At 35.3% G+C, this 24,122-nt stretch overlaps 1 protein-coding gene across 2 annotated transcripts in view; it reads right to left on the bottom strand.

Moving 5' to 3' along the window:
- The window catches only part of LOC134745698 (fibroblast growth factor receptor homolog 1-like), a 92,302-nt gene that overhangs the window by 14,081 nt on the left and 54,099 nt on the right, over window positions 1-24,122 (bottom strand). For both annotated transcript variants that reach the window (XM_063679816.1, XM_063679817.1), the window contains exons 3-4: window positions 1,730-1,880; window positions 941-1,062 (exon numbers count right to left, since the gene is read on the bottom strand). In XM_063679816.1, the coding sequence (XP_063535886.1) occupies window positions 941-1,062; window positions 1,730-1,880 (273 nt within the window). The remainder of the gene's footprint in view (window positions 1-940; window positions 1,063-1,729; window positions 1,881-24,122) is intronic.

Below are 24,122 nucleotides of genomic sequence, written 5' to 3'. Positions count from 1 at the left end.
CGCGACATCCTAAGTCATTCTAAGGGATCAGAAGTTATAACAGTATTTTTCTACTCCAGCACTTCAATCTGTCAATTAAAAGACTGACAGTGATATCTAAGTAAGTCATTTGAGTGGTGGCGCTGACGTCTATTAGTCTATGGGATCATAAAACAACTGCTTAGCAGTCATCTTCTTATGAATATAGGCAATATGTTCAAACAAGTTTACCTAGTTTTTATTTTCAATATTAATTAACTCTTCAAATTAAAATAAATTTAAGGCACATTTCCCCAAAATTGTAATAAATAAATGCACGTAGCGTATTATCATTATTTAATTGTAGTAATTTTTTTGCCATTTAGGCCTCCGTACCGCAGCCGTACGTTTTTGCAGTCGACCAATCATAATCACACTGGTGGAATCCCGCCTTCAAGTAGATTGTTAACCAAGGGTGGAAAGTTCAATCATATCACCCGAGATATTTTAAACATTCATCGTCATTTATATTGATTTATTAACAAATATTTATGTCTATTTCATACATTTAAATATTAAATAAAAGTAGTGTTTTTTTTAACAATGCAATACAATTGACATTTAAATTCGATAATACTTGGTCTGAAAATGCGGAAGCTAATATGTGAGCTTTTAACTGAATAATATGGCATATATGGCTGTTAGCCGTTGCTCAAAGTACAAATTAAAAAAAAAAACTTTTCACCCTAGGGTGGGAAATGCAATTTTTCACCCTAGGGTGGCAATGCAATTTTCCACCCGGCTATCCGCCTATGAAAGGTGAACTTTCCGAATAGGAGAGATGATTTTTTTTTGTATGCAACGGTACATAGCTAGATCTTAAGAATCACGGGCCTACTTCGGTCCTTAAATATTAAGAACCCTATTATATTCCAGTTGCTCAAAATACTATTATAATATTTATAATAGTTATTTTAGTTACCTTCTATATCATAGACATCGGCTTTGAGCTTGATGGTAACATTATATTGCTTCGAGTCATTAGCTTCGTCGATGCAAGAATATAAACCAGCGTCTTTTGCTCTGAATGATTTTATTCTTAACCTGGAAAAAAAAAACGTATACATATTAATGACGTAACCTTTACAATTATTTGCTTGTAAATGACAATGGGGGTTTTTTTTTGGACTAAAAACCTGAAATATGTCGGTCATGCTAAGAATGTAGTTCAATTTTAGCACAAGCTACGAGTATGATCCCCAACTCAATACTGTTGTCTAAACATTTCCAATCGCATAATGAATAGCTTCATAATCCAGTATATTCGCATGAGCGATGGTTGTTGTTGCTCCAACTCCAGCCATGTTATGCGATGCCTCGAATAGAACTGCGTGATGTATGATCTGCTCAGGCAATTTATTCTTTGGACTACGTCAATGTTGGTTAAGTCTGTTTTAAATATTGTCATACTTCGGCGATTTTACATACAAACGTTTCAAATATTTCTACTAGGTTTTCTGGTTGCTTACAAAACGAAGAACGAAAGGTTTGATTCAATAACATGATGCATTTTAAGTTTTAACTAAAACAGGTCGTAAAATGATAGAAGACACCTTGCCGGAGTTTAACTAGTGTTGAGGACAAAAAGAAAAGAAAGTCGCATAAAGTCAGATATTAGATATATACATAAGCATACAAATTCAACATCCTACATGTACCTAACGTCTGATGATAATTAAATTAATTGTTCCCTGGATAAATGAGTACTTACCACTGCCTCTGTTGCATAAATCGTCCGTGAAGCTCTAGTGGTTGCCCGTCTTTGTACCACCTGATGGTCTGTACCTGACCTCGAGGCTTCGGCCCACACGCCAGGCGGATGTTCTCGTTTGATGAGGCTTCACTCACGGAGTTTGTTTCGTCTGAAGACAAATGATAGGTTAAGAAAATATTATTCGGTATAGTATAGATACATAGGTACCTAATATTATCAGCTAGGTACAGTCAAAGAATTTATTTTCCTCACCATTTCGTACCTTGTCAAAGAATTTCACCGTGACAATCAATATGAAAGTCGCTAGGGACCTCATACTATATTGTCACTGTGACAAGGCACAAATGGCACTGAAAATAAATTCCTAGCCCATACATGAACAAGAAAAGTACATACTTTTTACATTAAAGATGAAACTTTTTGTACTAAAATATCGTCAATATGTCCAAATAATAATATCAACTTTTCAGTTTGATTGGGCAACAAATAGAGATTGAGATGCTTGCAACAATAAATAATTAAAACAGGCCAAGTGCGAATCGGACTCGCGCACGAAGGGTTCCATGCCATTGCGCAAAAAACGGCAAAAAAATCACGTTTGTTGTATGGGAGCCCGCGAGCCCTACTTAAATATTTATTTTATTCTGTTTTTAGTATTTGTTGTTATAACGGCAACAGAAATACATCATCTGTAAAAAAATTAACTGTCTAGCTATCACGGTTCATGAGATACAGCCTGGTGACAGACGGACAGACAGATGGCGGAGTCTTAGAAATAGGGTCCCGTTTTTACCCTTTGGGTACGGAACCCGAAAAAAAGTTGTCATTTAACTGCCGGCAAAAACGTGGTCACGTTTGAATCTATAATTTATCTCAAAGTAAATAGTGTTATTTTTGCTTGCCACTTTAACCAGGTAGCAAAGACGAGTAATGAGTTTAACTCGGGTTGCGGGTTAAAATAATATGCAAGAAAATTTATTGCATTCAGGTGCGTGCAGTTCTATATTCGTATGCATTTCATTCCGGTTGGTTTTAGTTGAGTTGCAAACAAGGATGCATATGTGTTTAAGGACATTTTCGGACATACATATTTATTCGATAAATTATGTACTATTATGTAATGATTGGTTGCGAACACAATAATTCAGTTATCCTCGTATACTGACAAATCTAAATGATTCACAAATTTGTAATATCTGAGTCAATTAATTGAAAATGAGCAAATATAAACAGGATACGCGTACTCCTCATCACCCGCAAATTACTTGAATACCGTAAAATAAAAAGTCATAATTCTTGGGGATCTAATAGATGACATACGATTGTCATCTATTAGATCCCCAAGAATTATGACTTTTTACTACATCGGCAATCAAAGAATAAATAAGTTTTTTGCCAACATTTTCACTTTTAATACAAGCCTTTATACTTTGTACTTTTGTTTCAACGCGCAACTTATACTCATTGAGGCCATTCTAACAAACCCAAACGCAATTAGGTTGCGTTGTTTTATCACAGTTCCTATGGCCACCTTCTGTGTCCATCATCAGAAGTGGGTGACAGTCCAAAATATTGCATTGTCACTCAGCTTACACAATTATGGTGAAGCTTAAGCTTAATTAAATAATGGGAAGTGGGTTTTATTTAGCTTGCAAGATTACGAAAAGTCACATGACTATTTCATCTAGCTGCGTATAGGCAAAGGGAGATGAGTCGGGTGCGCGGGACGGAGTAAGCTTCTTACCAACAATTTATTTGTAAAAACTACGTCGCTCGTCGTTGTAACCGGACTTGACAGACGGATTTTGTGTAAATTTCCGTCGTTGAAAGCGGTCGGTCGTTATAAGCGGAGTCGTAATAAACGGTTGCTAGAACCAAACATGTGGCTATACTTAGGTCGCTATAACCGGTTGGTTATTATATGCGAAGTCGTAGTAACCGGACTCTACTGTACGTACGTAAAATATGTAGAGTAATAACGTATTTATTCTATCTACTGTTCATTTTAAGGTAGATGTCTACTTATCTACTTATGTATGTAAGTAACATTAGTCTTTCTATATATATCTATACGTCCTTGTTTAAAACCTTCGAGGTGATTGTGTTTAAAGCAATAAACTTTAAGGTCTTAATTTTTGGCGACATTAAACGAAACGTACCGTGATGCACGTCGCCCATGTGCGGCACGTCCAAAGTCTCTTGTTGCAACTTAATTGGCCTAAAGATATTTTACAACCGTTTAGTTAGAATGGTTAGTAATAAGTGAGCTAGAAATATGTCACTTGCAAAATTTGAGACCTTAAATATTGTAGGTAGACTTGGTAACAATAATTGTTTACCGGTGAGAAGCAAGATGAGACAAAGATTGATGTTAAACAAAACGCTTCTGTCACGAAATTCCATTGATAGAGATTTTCAATTTACCTGATAGGATACAAGGGTTCAGCACAGCAGTGGGACATTTTTTTAATATTTGTTTATGTACGCGGTCGATATCGATGAAGTCAGTGAGTTAACACATGTTATTTATTTGTTATTTCTGATTTCAAAAAATGTCAGAACAAGTTTTTCAAAACTCATTGAACTCTTATTTATAAAATATAAAACATATATTTTACCTTTTATATGCAAGGATATATTGTAAATGTTTCGACAAAATGTTTGTGCCTTGTTTTGAAAGTGGACGCGGTTGAAACTTTAACGGGCAGCGAGATTTGTGGCCTGTGAATTATGGCTCCTGTAGGGCAGTGGGCGAACGCCACAAAATTGCAATATCGATATCGATGCATACTAATATTATAAAAAAAAAACAGTTTTACTTGTTATATGTTGGACAACAATAGCAGGTATATTTATTATTTTACAAAAATCTCAAATTGTTGAAATTTAGGTAACTAAACGAATTGAGTAACTTTTTTGTAACGGGAGGAAATTCCTCTTAAATCGCATAGTGCGCGACCATCACACCTATTTAGGTCACAGGATACAATATAAAATATAGTTATGAAATCAATTAAGAAAACTTAATTATAACAAAATAAATGAAATATGGCCGCTGCAGCATGGTAGACTGATGCGTTGAGCGAGGAAGCTGTCAGTCTTTTTAATCCGGCAAATGGAAACATGGTCGTCCTAAATTTACTTGGCGACGTTCAGCAAGAGTATTAGGGATAGAGTGGGAGGAGGTTACCCAAGCTGCTCAGGACCGGAGTCAGTGGAAAAATGTGATTGCAGCGATATGCACAAGGAGAGGAAATTCGAGAAAAGTGGTGTCGCTTTGTAAAGCAATTCGCTAAACGTCAACGCCAAGGCAGAAAAAACATAAGTATAAGTAGAAAATGACACCTAAGCATTTCTGTAATGAACTCTAGCTAACCTTAATATATCATATATTAACAAGAACGTAATACCAGTCTACAATGCGGCGTATAGTGGCAGTGATGCAGCACTTATCGACCAAAAATATCGATATCAGATTGGACATCCTTATTTTCTTTTGCAAACTCCTTAAAGGTCGATTTAGTGGCTGCATGTGTCGAGCAGATGTAGGCACCCCTGGGCCCAAAAATACAAAAAAAAAGTTTGCCTCAAAAGTCAATCAGTGTGTTCTGTGTTTTTGGAAACAATAGAGACATGTGCGTGAGAATATAAGGTTTTTACACCATGTTGTTGCATACTAAAGGGGCCCACTGACTATAAGTCCGCCGGACGATAGCGGCCTGTCAGTTAGAACAAAAATATGACAGTTCCGAAAAACTGACAGGCCGATATCGTCCGGCGGACTGATAGTCAGTGGGCCCCTTTACATTTCGTTTAACAAATATAAGATTTCTCCAAATGCAGACTGGCCATTATGGATAACTAATATAGATATATACTTTGTCAAGGGACGTTCTCATTTCAAACATAGACAGAGAGAATCATACTATCTTTGTCTTACACTAGTACTAGCACCCAAAAGAAAAGGATGACTATCGTTTTCTTTGTTCATATTTACTGACAAGATTTGCTTGACCAACTATAATATGATAATATAAGTATGGTATCAATAATTATACGGTTGTTTAATGTGTATAGCGGCATTTTCCTCGTAAAACTTTTCCATGAAAACAACACTGGCACGTAATAATAATTGCTAAATGTTCAATGTCGATATTTAAAATGAATAAATAAATAATAAATTAAGAAATAAAAAATAAATGTATAAATTTGTATCATGTTTTGGGAATTCATTTATAATATAATACTTACATATAATGTAAAAAACCGGCCAAGTGCGAGTCGGACTCGCGCACCGAGGGTTCCTTACTTTTTTGACATGCATTTCAATTCAATACCTCTACGCATTCATGAGGAAAGGGGTAGTAAGTTTAAAATTATTAAAAATAATTTTATTATATGATGTAACTAAAAATTTACGGTTTTCGCAATTTTTCCTTTATCTGTGCTATAAGACGTTGCTTCGTACCAAATTTCAAGACTGAGTTCACGGGAAGTACCTTGTAGGTTTTGATTCCCTTGCGAGTGTCGAAAATTTGCGGCATAAACGGTTGTATCTTTTGATTGCGTTGGCTTAGAAGTTTGATTTTTTCATAGCTCCAAGGGACAGTAGACCTGAGTATTTGATATAAATTCCAGCTTGATACCTCCACTCGTTCCTGAGAAAAAGGGTCTTGACAGACAGACAGACGGACGGACGGACAACAAAGTGATCCTATAAGGGTTCCGTTTTTTCCTTTCGAGGTACGGAACCCTAAAAACGAGCGGAGTGGAAGATATAGGTACCTTAATACTAAAGGATTCAAAAGAAAATACATTAGAACTTAATCTGCTAGTTTTTAATCCCATTAAAAATCTTAGCCATGGGTAGGTAATGTTTTTAGGGTTCCGTACACAAAGGGTAAAAACGGGACCCTATTACTAAGACTCCGCTGTCCGTCTGTCTGTCACCAGGCAGTATATTAAAAACCGTGATAACTAGACAATTGAAATTTTCACAGATGATGTATTTCTGTTGCCACCATAACAACAAATACTAGAAAAAAAATTGTGGTCCTCCCATACAACAAAAGTGATTTTTTGCCGTTTTTTACGTAATGGTATGGTAGTTACGGAACCCTTCCTGCGCGTTTCCGACTCGCACTTGGCCAATTTTTTAGAATAGCATGTCACTCTTTATGCTTCTTCTACCTACATAAAATAGGTAGGTAGTACCTATATGGACATTGTTTTAAAAAGAATACGAGAGAGAGAGAGATTTAAGAGTCCCCAGCAAGCTCGGCCGAATTTCACCTTCCCATACAAACGGAGGTTCGTTGTCATTTTAAAACTACGTGTTGGATTGCAATGAAACTTTGCACATACAATGACATGAGGTATAAGTATTAGCGCACCGCATTAAGTATTGGCGTATTTAGCTCCAGTTTATAAAACAAACGAAATAGTGCAAAAACTAGATTTGTATGAAAAACCAAAGATAAATATAACTCCGTAATAGATGGATACAGTCTAAGGAAAAAACGTGCCTCGAAAATCACGAAAATTTGATTCTCGATCAGATGGCGCCACTACCTTTGGCCTTGACGTATAGAGGGCGTTGACGGTTTCGTTTGTTATTTAACAATTTTAACGCATATCAGTGAAAGAACATGGGTCAAAATCATAAAAATAATGTATGCAAATAAAAAAAAAATCATTTATCCATATTTAAATACATTTTATCGTATTTTATAACTCTTATATTTTAGTTTTAATGTGTGTCGATAGATGGCAGTGAATTTACTGTGGTTACAAAATTTACTATGACAGTACCGCTCTATCCTATTATATCCTCTTTGGAAAAACTTAAATGCACTGTATTTTTTTAACTATGGTATCTGAAGCCACATTAACTAATTACAGGACTAGATATACCTTATCCTATTGTAAGTACAAAGTTTCAGAGCAATCTAGCTAGTCGTTTTAAAATGAGAGCGTAACTACGCTTGTATGGATAACCGACCTTATTCATAAAAATCATAAAACTAAGGCTAAAGGCTAGTAACCTCATTTAGTTATTTTAACAAGTGCATATGTCAAAATTATAGATAAAGACAAACTGCTAATTGAGGCTTGCAGCGCGTTAGTGAATAACGCCATTATTCTTAGTTTCCATTAGGATAGTGTTAGCTATGTTAATCAAATTAAACATTATTCATTGTACAAACCAAGATCACAAGAGGAAGGTTTAAGATTTACATACACTTACTCCAATTTCACGATACTCAAATGAATACTTTCAAGAATCTCATTATAATAAGCACTGTGAGACCACCAACACAAAAGATTAGATGAACTGAAGGTCCCATTGTTCCAAAATCCCATAAGTCCCATAAGCTCCCTTTAATGGAGCCAGATTGTATGGTATAGTCCGTGTAACAATTAGCGAAGGAAACAAAAGGTCCTAACATTTCAGTTGCTTATTGTTTACACGGGTCATTTAACGTTGGTAAAAGTGTGGGTCAAAACAGACGCTGTAGGTATAGTCAGCGATACGCATGTGACACCTCTATAGTAAACTACAATGCTCACTTACAATTACATGGAATGTAGGTATTTTAGTTTACCACTATTATGCAAAAAAGAAAAGAATAGCCATTAAATAAATCGTAATCCTAAAATCCAAAATGTTACGGGTTGCCCAAATACCTAACTGGAACGCGTTCTTTTTCAAATTGTTTTTCACGTATGGCTTTTTGATTGCTTGGATCTTTGCCAGGAAGCATTATTCGCGCGGCCTGATTTAAAAAGCCGTCTATCACATGTTTTTTTATATAATATTACAGTAGGTACATTTACGTAGTACCCAGTACAACCATTAGTTTTTCTTACGTCACACAGTCACAGTATCAATTGCGTCAAACCATATCAAATTTAGGGATATGAATACATATTTGTATGACAGGTTCAGTCACAGAAATGTTTAAATATAAATAAAATACATTATTATTTATTACTTATTAAGGCCGAGAAATAAATAATGAAGGCCAAGTAGTTCTAGATGGATAAATAAGGCCAGCTATCCCTTTTCACGCAGAGGTGTGTTGGTATGGTATAGTGTTTTCCTCAAAAAAATGCGCGGTAATACTACCTACCAAAAGACAAATTTTTTACCTAAAAGTTCAATGTACGACGGATCTCTTGGCCGGAAGTAGTGTGCTAGTAAAGTATAGCAAGCAAGTTCTAGTTCTGCAGATGACAGCAGAACGTGCTTAAGAATTTATAAATTTTGCCGCCTTAACTGTACGTAGTAGTAATTGACACTTTATGCACTTTTGCAGCTGGGTGTACGGGGTGTACGGTGTACCTAAGCTTTCACACATTCATAGCGCACATAACATTTAAATACGAATCAAGTCAAATCCAACTGTTTTAATTGACTAAAGTATTAAGAGCAGTAAACAGATTTTACAAGATATGGCTAATACCTTCATAAAAAAATATCGTAAAGGCCCAATCTCTTGAACGCTATGTAGGTACGCATTGCTGCGTACTTTGTAGTGAAAAAAAAAAGAAACGTTTTATTTAAGGCATTTGTACAGTCAGCATCATATAGATAGTGACAGGCAAATATATCGAAACATCCCTAGGTAACAAAAATGTGATAGGTACATTGTGCTACGATATATTTGGGCACATAGGCCGTCAGTACCTGATCCTAAAACTATTGCGACTTGTACTGTCGCATATAAATCACTTACTCGTATCATCACAAAATAGGGTCTCAAATATTTATTTGTTAACTGTTTAAAACCTATCATCGTAATTCGTATTACGCCATATTATTAAAAATATTTACACGTTTGATTAACAAATGCATATTATTATTCAAAATGTCTGAAGTATTTTATTGTGTCTAGGATTGTGATATGCGACGCATTAGGATGATGTTTCCTAAATATAACGTTTTCTGTAAATAATATCCCACCAAAAACATTTTCATCTAATGTGTCATGTAATTGTGTCAAGACGAAACCGTAAGGCTCACACTGTCAAAAAGTTATCAGATCTCTTGTAGAGCCAAGCTTCTAACTCTACAAGCCCTAACTTCACAAACTCTACACCTTAGTCAAATTATGTTGCTTGGCCGTTTCGCTTATTGATGGCCTGACGTTTCGAACGTGACGTTACGATCGTCGTCACAGGCAGACTGGCGAGGAATTGTATCAACATATTCTTACTGCGTAAGTTTTTACGCGATTAAGTCCCGTGTCAGTTTTAAAATTAAAAATTATCTACATAGCAAATTTCAACTAAATTGGTTAAGCGGTTATTAATTCCCTATACACAATTTTGAATTTTTCTGTTGTTTGTGTACTAAGACCATCTTACATACCAAATTTCAGCTTCGTAGGATTTCAGGAAACTAAAGGTTTTGATGATCATCAGTGAGTGAGTGAGTGACGAAATCGGGTTTTTTTTAGATATTAATAAAATCTGAAGTATAATAGCAATGTAATTGAAAATTTTTATACTTAATAGGTCTACTAATGACATCATATCCCGAGAATTTTGTTTATCTGGTATAATCCAAAATTATGAGGGTTCAAAAAAACGACAAAGCGCTTCCAGGAAGGTAGGTAGTGCCCTTGCGCTGCGCTTTGCTCATCTTGGCGGGGGCACTACCATGCCCCCGATGCCGTTGGACAGTTTTTCGTCATAATTTATACCTTCGGATGAAATGTAACATCCGAAATAAAAAAATATTCAATTGTAAACTGAGAATTCTAGAAAGATGTAGCATTTTCAATAGGTAAATATATAGGTAGCCACATTATTACAAGTGGAAGATAAAACGTCCATTTTAATGCGCGGAAAAGACATGATAAGTTTAATTGATTTAATTAAGAGTTGCAGATTCTTCAAGGGCTGCAAAGCAAGTAAAATAAAGGACTGTATAAAAAATTACTATTTAATTCCCGAAAACGTAACCTTCAATTCGAGATACGTAAATACGACGAAATATTCTCTAGCGCAAAGGAAGTGAGCTCACTTATTATGTGACACGCCGCGCCGCACGTCTGGACTAGGCGAAACCGCCGAATATGGCCGGGGATTAAAATTATGATCAGGCTCCGAGCTCTGTGCCAGAGTACGATGATGACGATCCAATTGTGATAACTAAGCCTGTTGTAAGCAACAACTTACCTAATTTTAAGAGCAATAACTATTGAAAATTTGGCATGAAGATTTTTGAAGATAGGTACACACTTATTTATTTACAAATGAATAAGTACCTAATTACGATGATCTCTGGGGAATTAAGTCTTTTAAATAAAATCCTATTACTTAACCTAATCACTTAGGCCAAGTTAGCAGAAATTTTTCTATAACTAGTTTTTCTATAACTTTATCCGTGACCTATTTTATTTTTATCCCAAAATCACCGGAAACCGTTTTCAGTCAGGCATTCTATGAAATCGATTTCCCACAAATCAAACTAATTGAACGCAACTGAAAGAAACGCACGCGCATCGCTATAAATAACACAAAATGGCGCCCCTCGCGCGTGGGGGACAAAAAATACAAGTCGGGGAAAGGTATTAGCAGTTATGCTTGAACTTTAGCAATGCATGTGTTTAAAATTAAGATGGGATGCCATATTGACAGTTTGAGACGCAAATATTAATAATTGTAGCATCTTTAGCAAAGCCAGTTAGGGTAGGGTGGTTTAAGACTGCGCGGTCGATAAGAATGCGCATACGTCATAACTTTAATGTAAAATGAAGTTCGTGGCTAACTTCAATGTTGTTTTAAAGTGTAATGGCACCTGTTATTGATCCCGGAATATATTTATTTTACTGTGAAAATACGACACTAGATGAGTTTGAAGTTATTATCACACTTTGATCTATTCTTTCTTCAATTTAAACTTGAAGTCACTAAGTAGACTAGAGTAAATTAAAAGATGAGACCTTGAATTTGCGTTGCTTATACAGCGATGTGTTTGAAAGGATGTCGCTTTTTCGCATCATTTTGCATAGATGGATTTGCCAGTATGCTTTAGTAAAAATGGAAGAATGTGTAAGAATGCGCAGGGGGCGACCATGTAAAAATGCGCGCGCAGTCTTACACATCCTTTTAGGGCATTACGTGAATAATTAATCGTATTCCTTTTTTCAGTATGACACCGCGGAGGGAAAAAAACCTCAAACCGTTTCACTTGTCCTCATAAATTATAGAAGCCACACGTAAACGTATTGCGAATGGCGAGAGTAAAAGATCTGTTGCAAAAGAACTTAGGTATGCCCGAGTCTGTTTCACGGCTGAAATTAAACAGCTTGAACTGAAAACTGAAATAAAATATATATATACTGAAATAAAATATAATATATAATATTTTCATAGAAAATAATTTAATTTGTTCTTAGAGCTTGAACTAATTTCAAATACTAATGTATATTGCTAAACCGAACAAAAAATGACCAAAATAACTATTAAACAACACCAAAGTTTATTTAACAAAAAAAATTATACATTCCTTGTATGTGGCGAGATCCATAAAGAACCAATTGGTTATTCAGCAATTACTGAGGACCGAGTCGCGTGCACTGCTTGTAATGAACGGTGCAATGGACAATTCAAAGCGCACACGGGTGCTGCCGCCTTTACTATAAATATTTAAATAATTATAGCCTCCTGGGGTTTCGCGCATTCTTACGCCATCTGCGCAGTCTTACACATCTAGCTGCGCAATCTTACACGGCGGGTAGTGTAAGAATGCGCGTTTCTTATTTTTAAATTATGCTCAATTATATCAAGATAGATAGATCTCATTAACAAATAGAGTTTAAAATTATGTTGTCTTGTTATTCTGGAAGAAAATAACTAATACTGCTTTCATTTATTACCGTTAACTTTTAATTTATCACACCTCAAACCTTAAGTGCACAGTCTTAGACCACCCTACCCTAATCCCACCAATAATCCATTTCTGGTATTCAACATTAAAATTATATTTTATTAATTAAACAAGACGCCCTAGCGGGGTTATGGTAAAACTAAATAAACTGCCGTACCTACTTACTTAAAAGTTTAAGTTAGAAAATAATATAGATATTTAAAGAAACAAATCACATGAAATTACCAATAACAATGTTATAATGTAGGTATCAAAACAGTAAGAAATCTTAGGGACTCGTAACGTTTTCTGGCCACATTTTGAAAGTAGACATGCATATTTGACATAACTACAAACCGTTACAAACTACGACTACGACGGAAGCCATGTATCACATTTCAATTTGGCGACATTGTCGGCCCGCGAGCTTACAATCTTATGCGGGGTGTACACACTCGTTAAGAGACCCCAAGACAGGCCGAGAACGAGTGTGTACTTGCTGCTCTCTTCTCGTCTCGCTCTTCCTTGTCTCATCTCGCGCTTTTTCGATTGGATTGGAGCGGTGCTCTCGTGCTCTCAACGAGTGTGTACAGCCGACATTACCTGCCATTTTGGAACAAGGAATGCTATGCGATCTTAAGACTTGAGAATTATTTTGGTGACACACAAAAAGCACGATGAGTACCCGTACCATGAGTCACTGACAGTGTCAAAACCGACATATATGCTAACGTCTACGTAATTTACTTTCTCTATATCTCGCTCGCACTAATATTCGAGTACGAGAGAGATGCATAGAAAGTAAGTTACTATTTCGATAGCGTTTGTGTCTTTTATGATTAGTAATTATAGTCCAATAAGTAACTCAAACTCTACCTAAGTACTGTCAACCAGGGTCAATAGGGTTGGCTGGCGTGAATAGGGACAAAATTAAAAAGTAATTTACCTGACAATTTATTAAAAATAACCCACACAAATTGTACCATTCGATAGAAAATAATAGTAGATTTTGTATGATACTATTTGTGTGGGTAGTTATTAAGAAATTGTCAGGTAAATCACATTTTAAGTTTTGTCCCTATTCACCCCAGCCATCCCTTTTCACCCCGGTCTTTGCGGAAAGATAAGTCATAGAATGTATTGGTTCTCTTATATTACACGAATTTTCTCTTTCCGTAGAGAATTTTACATTGAAGGTTTTGACTTTAACCTTAACTTCTGGCTTGATTAACTGAGAAACTTGCATCTTGAGGCATCTTCTATATTTTCAAAAGAGGAAACGGACGTCGGTGTCGTCTTTAATAATATTTTATATTCTGAAAGTAGACTGTTATTAAAAATATGGCTTCTTTCATCTATTCGTCGCATAGAAGTATCGTCCTTTGAAGTATGATGAAATGTCGTAACATGTCGTATTTTTGTGACATACGTTTATGATGTATGTTTAGCGTCAGAATTCATTGATTTCATGCAAATATAAAGATGAAAAAATACAGTACATGATATAAATGCTATTATTGCAATATTACCATCTGTTCTTTGGACGTTTATTAATACCTCATCAAAACCTGTCTAATAACGCGGATATCAATCTGATACAAATGTGCACGCCGCTCCGGTATGTGAGCAAGACAATACCATGCCATGCACGTATATAGCGATGTCCCTCTCGCACGATTTAGCTTCCAAAGAACTTTAAACTTCGAAAGTGTCATTTATTATCTACCTATAATATAGGTAGTAAAATTTTAAGCATACGAAACTCTTTGAAATATAACGCAATTAAAAAACGCACGTGAAAAGGGCGTCGAGTATCGATGACGATTCTAAAATGATACTCTACTCAATTTTACAGTCGATTTATCGCCATTTATAATTTGAACCTTATGTTATTACCATAGGGTTCATTATGTCTCGGTAGACGTAGTTTAGAAGAGGGTACCGAGGTGGGTAGGTATCGCATGTCACACGTCACTCCGTTTCAGTGTATGACGTTTAAAAAGCGATGTTTCCTGTATAAACACCAATTTCTCACTCTAAGATAAGAAACGATAAATAAATATATACAAAATTAAACTGACTGATGGCCATTATTTCACAAATTTCGCACCTATCAGTGTGGCTAGTGGCTACCTACCACCAGTTTGGCACTGACATAAACGCTATCGACAACGTAACTTACTTTCTATGCATCTCGCTCGTACTCGCATATTAGTGCGAGCTAGATGTAAAGAAAGTAAATTACGTAGACGTTAGCGTATGTCAGTTTTGACACTGTCAGTGACTCATGGTACGGGTAGATTTTCCAAAGTAATACAGCCTTAATGGTAAACATTTTAGAATTCCTAAAAACATTGATGATTTAGAGTATAATCTGTATAATTTCATTAAAGTAGGGCGATAAATTTAATCAAACCGGACCATTGAAAGATATCAAACGAGAAGATTTCATACCTACAAATATAACATGATCAGGAGGCACATTTAAAATTTAACCCAGAAGTATCATCCGAATTGAGAAACTGATTCTTTTCTTGAACTCGATTAAAACGAAGGTAAAAAAATCCTGTTTGTTTTAACCTTAAGCCCTATACCGTTTTATTTAACGTTTATCCTACCTGACCTATGAGTACAAGTAGTACAACCAGTACAACAAACGCACTGTAAATCATTACAAATCCTTTGTTCAATATCATAATATATCATTCATTGACGCAAACGCATATCTAGGAAATCATTTATTTTATTTATTGCATGAATGTGGATTACAAAGTACTAGTATTTTTATCAATTATACGTAGCACGTTAGTACGCAAATCTAAAAATACATATCGAACTAACGAATGTCATCAACCTCCCGGATTGTGAAAAATAAAAACACAGAGTAAACATAGTAGGTGGTAGCATTTACATAATAACAAAAATCGTATTAGCACGTAGTTAATCGTAGGTATACATAGAAGAGTAACATATGTACTAAGTGCACAATACACATAGTACAGTCACCTGCAATAAATGTTACTCTTCGAAAGCCGAAAAAATATGTGACACGCTCTTATGGCTCTACAAATAAGGTCGTGTCAGATATGTTTGCGGCCTTCTTTGTGTAACATAATATTGCAGGTGACTGTACATAGTATAAGTCATTCAATATTCTAGTAATATAAGATGCTGCAATGCATACTTACATATGGTATTAAAGTAGAGAACAATACGTTTCAAACGGTAAATTCAAAAACTGTTACTCATACGTGTATTCAATTTACAATCGATCAGTCATAGTTGTGATCAATAAAACATGTAGAGATATACAAGCACAACAGATTTATTAATTTACCAGATATGATTTATTAATAATTTAGAAGATTATGCTTTTACCTAAGAATATTTTGATAATATATTTATTCATATATTAAATTTAGTTTAAGAGCAATCCCTCATTTTCGCTATGGAACAAACATAATAGGTTCTCGCTATACATATTATGCACTCACATTTCCTGCTCTCTTTAGTTCCTGAAACTTGTATTTCAATCCATTTCGTCCATTCCGAGCACAATAGGATTCGATATTTACTTAGAAATATGGGTAACCATTTTCATTAATGACTAAGCTATTTATCCGTGACCTATTTTATTTTTATCCCAAAATCACCGGAAACCGTTTTCAGTCAGGCATTCTATGAAATCGATTTCCCACAAATCAAACTAATTGAACGCAACTGAAAGAAACGCACGCGCATCGCTATAAATAACACAAAATGGCGCCCCTCGCGCGTGGGGGACAAAAAATACAAGTCGGGGAAAGGTATTAGCAGTTATGCTTGAACTTTAGCAATGCATGTGTTTAAAATTAAGATGGGATGCCATATTGACAGTTTGAGACGCAAATATTAATAATTGTAGCATCTTTAGCAAAGCCAGTTAGGGTAGGGTGGTTTAAGACTGCGCGGTCGATAAGAATGCGCATACGTCATAACTTTAATGTAAAATGAAGTTCGTGGCTAACTTCAATGTTGTTTTAAAGTGTAATGGCACCTGTTATTGATCCCGGAATATATTTATTTTACTGTGAAAATACGACACTAGATGAGTTTGAAGTTATTATCACACTTTGATCTATTCTTTCTTCAATTTAAACTTGAAGTCACTAAGTAGACTAGAGTAAATTAAAAGATGAGACCTTGAATTTGCGTTGCTTATACAGCGATGTGTTTGAAAGGATGTCGCTTTTTCGCATCATTTTGCATAGATGGATTTGCCAGTATGCTTTAGTAAAAATGGAAGAATGTGTAAGAATGCGCAGGGGGCGACCATGTAAAAATGCGCGCGCAGTCTTACACATCCTTTTAGGGCATTACGTGAATAATTAATCGTATTCCTTTTTTCAGTATGACACCGCGGAGGGAAAAAAACCTCAAACCGTTTCACTTGTCCTCATAAATTATAGAAGCCACACGTAAACGTATTGCGAATGGCGAGAGTAAAAGATCTGTTGCAAAAGAACTTAGGTATGCCCGAGTCTGTTTCACGGCTGAAATTAAACAGCTTGAACTGAAAACTGAAATAAAATATATATATACTGAAATAAAATATAATATATAATATTTTCATAGAAAATAATTTAATTTGTTCTTAGAGCTTGAACTAATTTCAAATACTAATGTATATTGCTAAACCGAACAAAAAATGACCAAAATAACTATTAAACAACACCAAAGTTTATTTAACAAAAAAAATTATACATTCCTTGTATGTGGCGAGATCCATAAAGAACCAATTGGTTATTCAGCAATTACTGAGGACCGAGTCGCGTGCACTGCTTGTAATGAACGGTGCAATGGACAATTCAAAGCGCACACGGGTGCTGCCGCCTTTACTATAAATATTTAAATAATTATAGCCTCCTGGGGTTTCGCGCATTCTTACGCCATCTGCGCAGTCTTACACATCTAGCTGCGCAATCTTACACGGCGGGTAGTGTAAGAATGCGCGTTTCTTATTTTTAAATTATGCTCAATTATATCAAGATAGATAGATCTCATTAACAAATAGAGTTTAAAATTATGTTGTCTTGTTATTCTGGAAGAAAATAACTAATACTGCTTTCATTTATTACCGTTAACTTTTAATTTATCACACCTCAAACCTTAAGTGCACAGTCTTAGACCACCCTACCCTAATCCCACCAATAATCCATTTCTGGTATTCAACATTAAAATTATATTTTATTAATTAAACAAGACGCCCTAGCGGGGTTATGGTAAAACTAAATAAACTGCCGTACCTACTTACTTAAAAGTTTAAGTTAGAAAATAATATAGATATTTAAAGAAACAAATCACATGAAATTACCAATAACAATGTTATAATGTAGGTATCAAAACAGTAAGAAATCTTAGGGACTCGTAACGTTTTCTGGCCACATTTTGAAAGTAGACATGCATATTTGACATAACTACAAACCGTTACAAACTACGACTACGACGGAAGCCATGTATCACATTTCAATTTGGCGACATTGTCGGCCCGCGAGCTTACAATCTTATGCGGGGTGTACACACTCGTTAAGAGACCCCAAGACAGGCCGAGAACGAGTGTGTACTTGCTGCTCTCTTCTCGTCTCGCTCTTCCTTGTCTCATCTCGCGCTTTTTCGATTGGATTGGAGCGGTGCTCTCGTGCTCTCAACGAGTGTGTACAGCCGACATTACCTGCCATTTTGGAACAAGGAATGCTATGCGATCTTAAGACTTGAGAATTATTTTGGTGACACACAAAAAGCACGATGAGTACCCGTACCATGAGTCACTGACAGTGTCAAAACCGACATATATGCTAACGTCTACGTAATTTACTTTCTCTATATCTCGCTCGCACTAATATTCGAGTACGAGAGAGATGCATAGAAAGTAAGTTACTATTTCGATAGCGTTTGTGTCTTTTATGATTAGTAATTATAGTCCAATAAGTAACTCAAACTCTACCTAAGTACTGTCAACCAGGGTCAATAGGGTTGGCTGGCGTGAATAGGGACAAAATTAAAAAGTAATTTACCTGACAATTTATTAAAAATAACCCACACAAATTGTACCATTCGATAGAAAATAATAGTAGATTTTGTATGATACTATTTGTGTGGGTAGTTATTAAGAAATTGTCAGGTAAATCACATTTTAAGTTTTGTCCCTATTCACCCCAGCCATCCCTTTTCACCCCGGTCTTTGCGGAAAGATAAGTCATAGAATGTATTGGTTCTCTTATATTACACGAATTTTCTCTTTCCGTAGAGAATTTTACATTGAAGGTTTTGACTTTAACCTTAACTTCTGGCTTGATTAACTGAGAAACTTGCATCTTGAGGCATCTTCTATATTTTCAAAAGAGGAAACGGACGTCGGTGTCGTCTTTAATAATATTTTATATTCTGAAAGTAGACTGTTATTAAAAATATGGCTTCTTTCATCTATTCGTCGCATAGAAGTATCGTCCTTTGAAGTATGATGAAATGTCGTAACATGTCGTATTTTTGTGACATACGTTTATGATGTATGTTTAGCGTCAGAATTCATTGATTTCATGCAAATATAAAGATGAAAAAATACAGTACATGATATAAATGCTATTATTGCAATATTACCATCTGTTCTTTGGACGTTTATTAATACCTCATCAAAACCTGTCTAATAACGCGGATATCAATCTGATACAAATGTGCACGCCGCTCCGGTATGTGAGCAAGACAATACCATGCCATGCACGTATATAGCGATGTCCCTCTCGCACGATTTAGCTTCCAAAGAACTTTAAACTTCGAAAGTGTCATTTATTATCTACCTATAATATAGGTAGTAAAATTTTAAGCATACGAAACTCTTTGAAATATAACGCAATTAAAAAACGCACGTGAAAAGGGCGTCGAGTATCGATGACGATTCTAAAATGATACTCTACTCAATTTTACAGTCGATTTATCGCCATTTATAATTTGAACCTTATGTTATTACCATAGGGTTCATTATGTCTCGGTAGACGTAGTTTAGAAGAGGGTACCGAGGTGGGTAGGTATCGCATGTCACACGTCACTCCGTTTCAGTGTATGACGTTTAAAAAGCGATGTTTCCTGTATAAACACCAATTTCTCACTCTAAGATAAGAAACGATAAATAAATATATACAAAATTAAACTGACTGATGGCCATTATTTCACAAATTTCGCACCTATCAGTGTGGCTAGTGGCTACCTACCACCAGTTTGGCACTGACATAAACGCTATCGACAACGTAACTTACTTTCTATGCATCTCGCTCGTACTCGCATATTAGTGCGAGCTAGATGTAAAGAAAGTAAATTACGTAGACGTTAGCGTATGTCAGTTTTGACACTGTCAGTGACTCATGGTACGGGTAGATTTTCCAAAGTAATACAGCCTTAATGGTAAACATTTTAGAATTCCTAAAAACATTGATGATTTAGAGTATAATCTGTATAATTTCATTAAAGTAGGGCGATAAATTTAATCAAACCGGACCATTGAAAGATATCAAACGAGAAGATTTCATACCTACAAATATAACATGATCAGGAGGCACATTTAAAATTTAACCCAGAAGTATCATCCGAATTGAGAAACTGATTCTTTTCTTGAACTCGATTAAAACGAAGGTAAAAAAATCCTGTTTGTTTTAACCTTAAGCCCTATACCGTTTTATTTAACGTTTATCCTACCTGACCTATGAGTACAAGTAGTACAACCAGTACAACAAACGCACTGTAAATCATTACAAATCCTTTGTTCAATATCATAATATATCATTCATTGACGCAAACGCATATCTAGGAAATCATTTATTTTATTTATTGCATGAATGTGGATTACAAAGTACTAGTATTTTTATCAATTATACGTAGCACGTTAGTACGCAAATCTAAAAATACATATCGAACTAACGAATGTCATCAACCTCCCGGATTGTGAAAAATAAAAACACAGAGTAAACATAGTAGGTGGTAGCATTTACATAATAACAAAAATCGTATTAGCACGTAGTTAATCGTAGGTATACATAGAAGAGTAACATATGTACTAAGTGCACAATACACATAGTACAGTCACCTGCAATAAATGTTACTCTTCGAAAGCCGAAAAAATATGTGACACGCTCTTATGGCTCTACAAATAAGGTCGTGTCAGATATGTTTGCGGCCTTCTTTGTGTAACATAATATTGCAGGTGACTGTACATAGTATAAGTCATTCAATATTCTAGTAATATAAGATGCTGCAATGCATACTTACATATGGTATTAAAGTAGAGAACAATACGTTTCAAACGGTAAATTCAAAAACTGTTACTCATACGTGTATTCAATTTACAATCGATCAGTCATAGTTGTGATCAATAAAACATGTAGAGATATACAAGCACAACAGATTTATTAATTTACCAGATATGATTTATTAATAATTTAGAAGATTATGCTTTTACCTAAGAATATTTTGATAATATATTTATTCATATATTAAATTTAGTTTAAGAGCAATCCCTCATTTTCGCTATGGAACAAACATAATAGGTTCTCGCTATACATATTATGCACTCACATTTCCTGCTCTCTTTAGTTCCTGAAACTTGTATTTCAATCCATTTCGTCCATTCCGAGCACAATTTAGCTGTCGTCGCCACCGAATAACCTGACTGTAGGAAGTTATTAGTCAACGGGCCCGGATGGATGGGATTTTGGACCATTAAGATAGTCAAGGAACTTCATAGTGTGCATTTGCAGCGGAAGTTATTTTTAAGAAATAAAGAAAGAAACGAGTCCATAAAACAGTGCTTCCTAATTATTATACCTCTTCTAGACGTAATTTCACATTATACCTAAAATAGTGCACGTAACTTATATAATACGTGCGACAAAACTATAAAGTTCTATATCAATCAGTTCCGTACAGGACTAAAAGAATATGATAAACGTTGGCCAAGTTCGGCACAATAATATTGCGTATACCTAACAGTAATCGAGTGCCTCATACGTGCATCGAGTACAGTTCTCAACATGTGTTCTGTAATCGAGTAATGTTCTCAAGATGTTGGTTTATTCAAGTAACGTTACTTTTTCGTAAAGACTTCCATAAAAATTAAAGGCACTAGGTAGAAGCCGTAGAAGGATAAAACATTCATAAGATGAACAGAGGACCAACATGGCAGATATTTTCAACTCTTTTGTATAAAAGTCAAACATATGTTCCTATAATTAGCTGATACCGTAAAATTAGGTAATCTTAATGAAACTCCAAACGGATAGAAAAATAACAACGCCATTTAATCTACCTTCTTTAAATAAGTTGTTCCTAGTTTTAGAAAAAAAATGTTTTTTTTACAATTTAATAAAACTATGAAATTATATAATTTAAAATTATGACGAATTTGTATCGGTTTCAAAAAATAGGGTGGTACTTAAATATTTATAAAAAAAATATGCCATAACAACAGCTCCTATATAGAAGCTCTTGCTGACTGTATCGAGGCCTCAGCTCAACACGTAATGCACCACAAAAGGATTGACCATGAGTGCAGAATAATAGATGCAGTTTCATTCGTTCGGCGTTGCATGGGTTCGCAACTTCGCATCGTAGTTAGCCTATTAAATACCTGTAAGTTCCTATAATTGGTTTTCTGTATCTACTATATTTTTTGTGTTATATATGTGGATTTCCAAATAAATAAAATAAAATAAATAAAATACCAACATTAATATTATTTCACCTATCTTTTTATAACCTTACGCCTACCCTTACGGCGTAAAGCGAAATACAGGAACGCTTTTGATACCAATTTGAATTCAAGAGTAACCCAACCAAACGGCTAAATAACTATCAACATAATTAAGTAAAGCTAGGAATGTAAAAGCGTGTAAATATAAATTGAAAAATGTACCTATTCGACTATTTTCAACCCGCACTGAATCTGGCAAATTCCTCTGCTTGCTGGTATCTCCCGCATTGGCCGGAACACAATTATTTTCCAAAAACATTCCAGCACATGTGCGAACTAAGTGAAGCTGCTAATGGTGAGATTAGGCATTTCCGCTACTCCTGCGCATCTCAGATGTTAGCCGTGAGTCAGCCGACTAGTCTGCGGTGCTGTAATATACTAAAAAGACGTATGTGTCTTTGGACAACTAAATAATAAGTACCTTTTGGTTTAGCGCATGGCAATAGGCGACAGCCAGAATTACTTTATGCTTAGTTGTATAATATAGGTAAAACTAATAAATATTAAAAGGGATTTGTTATACAGGTCGTTGTTCAGATGAAAAATTGCTATTTATCGTATGAAATGCTGCGTAACAGCGCAAAATGAAATATGTTTTTAATCATGCATTGACTATATTCTAATAAGATGGCTTTTCTCTACCACCAGCTTGGGATCCTGTAGTCCATCTGATAAAGGAGCAAGCGAGACATAGACTGTGAGACCTTAGTGTTGGATGATGTTGGACATTCTGAGTATAATATGTTTTGAAAAGATGTGTCCCGCCGAGTTTGTTGCCGGTCCCATATTGGGATACCCTCCTACAATTTAGGAGGGAATTAAATCTTCTCGGGTCCGTGGTGTAGGGTTGGAGCCGGCGTAGTTTTTATCGCGTATATATCTTTACTTGAAAATAATTGTAGTGTATAACTAGCCTTATGAACCGATTTTGCATGTACAACCAGCCTTAAAGTTTATAGTCTATGATTGTTCATTATTTTAGTAGGGGTATTTTTGGACTTTGTAATTTTTCCTCAGTCACCCGTTGACCACGAACGCTGTAAAGGGTTCGAAACGTCGGGATGTATTATAAATTCAATATACGCGATATAATCCGTTTTCATAGTTTTATTTCATATATTCTAATAAGCTTAGCACATTTCCTTGGATAGTGGTTAAGATTTTGATCAGTGAAACTTTAGCAACTCTCACTCACGGTAGCTGACTGCCAACGTTAATTAAATCAGGTAGGTACTGAGCACACAATCTGTAATATCCTGAATGAGTTAGAGATTTGGCTCACGTTTTAGTAAAATGCTGATGACAGCATTTTTACCGCTATTTCTAACAAATATGGTTACAAGTCTTATAAAACGCGAGAACGCGATCCTATTTATTGGTCTTAACGTTCCATAAAGCGGACCAATTTCATATTCCGTCCCAAGTTGACAGAGATTCCGCTTTAATTCCCTTTATTACACCGTTGGTAGCAGCAATAAACGGTTTCAATTGAGATTTAAGATTCATTCACTAACAAATGCATATCATAATTTAAAGAATCTATAGGGACTATTCGCCACACGTTGCTGATGAGCGTGTTGCCAACTTCGCAATTTAATAATCTGTTTCAATTCATCTATTTTAATCTGATGCTGCTTGATTGAATGATACTGAATACTAGCATGACATAGCAGTAGATATTGGAATATTATGATTGATTTAACTACCATTACCATACCATTTATAATATAGGTATA

This window comes from Cydia strobilella, chromosome 1 (genome assembly GCF_947568885.1).
Source record: "Cydia strobilella chromosome 1, ilCydStro3.1, whole genome shotgun sequence".
NCBI lineage: Eukaryota > Metazoa > Arthropoda > Insecta > Lepidoptera > Tortricidae > Cydia > Cydia strobilella.
This window is presented reverse-complemented; position numbering and strand designations above follow the sequence as displayed.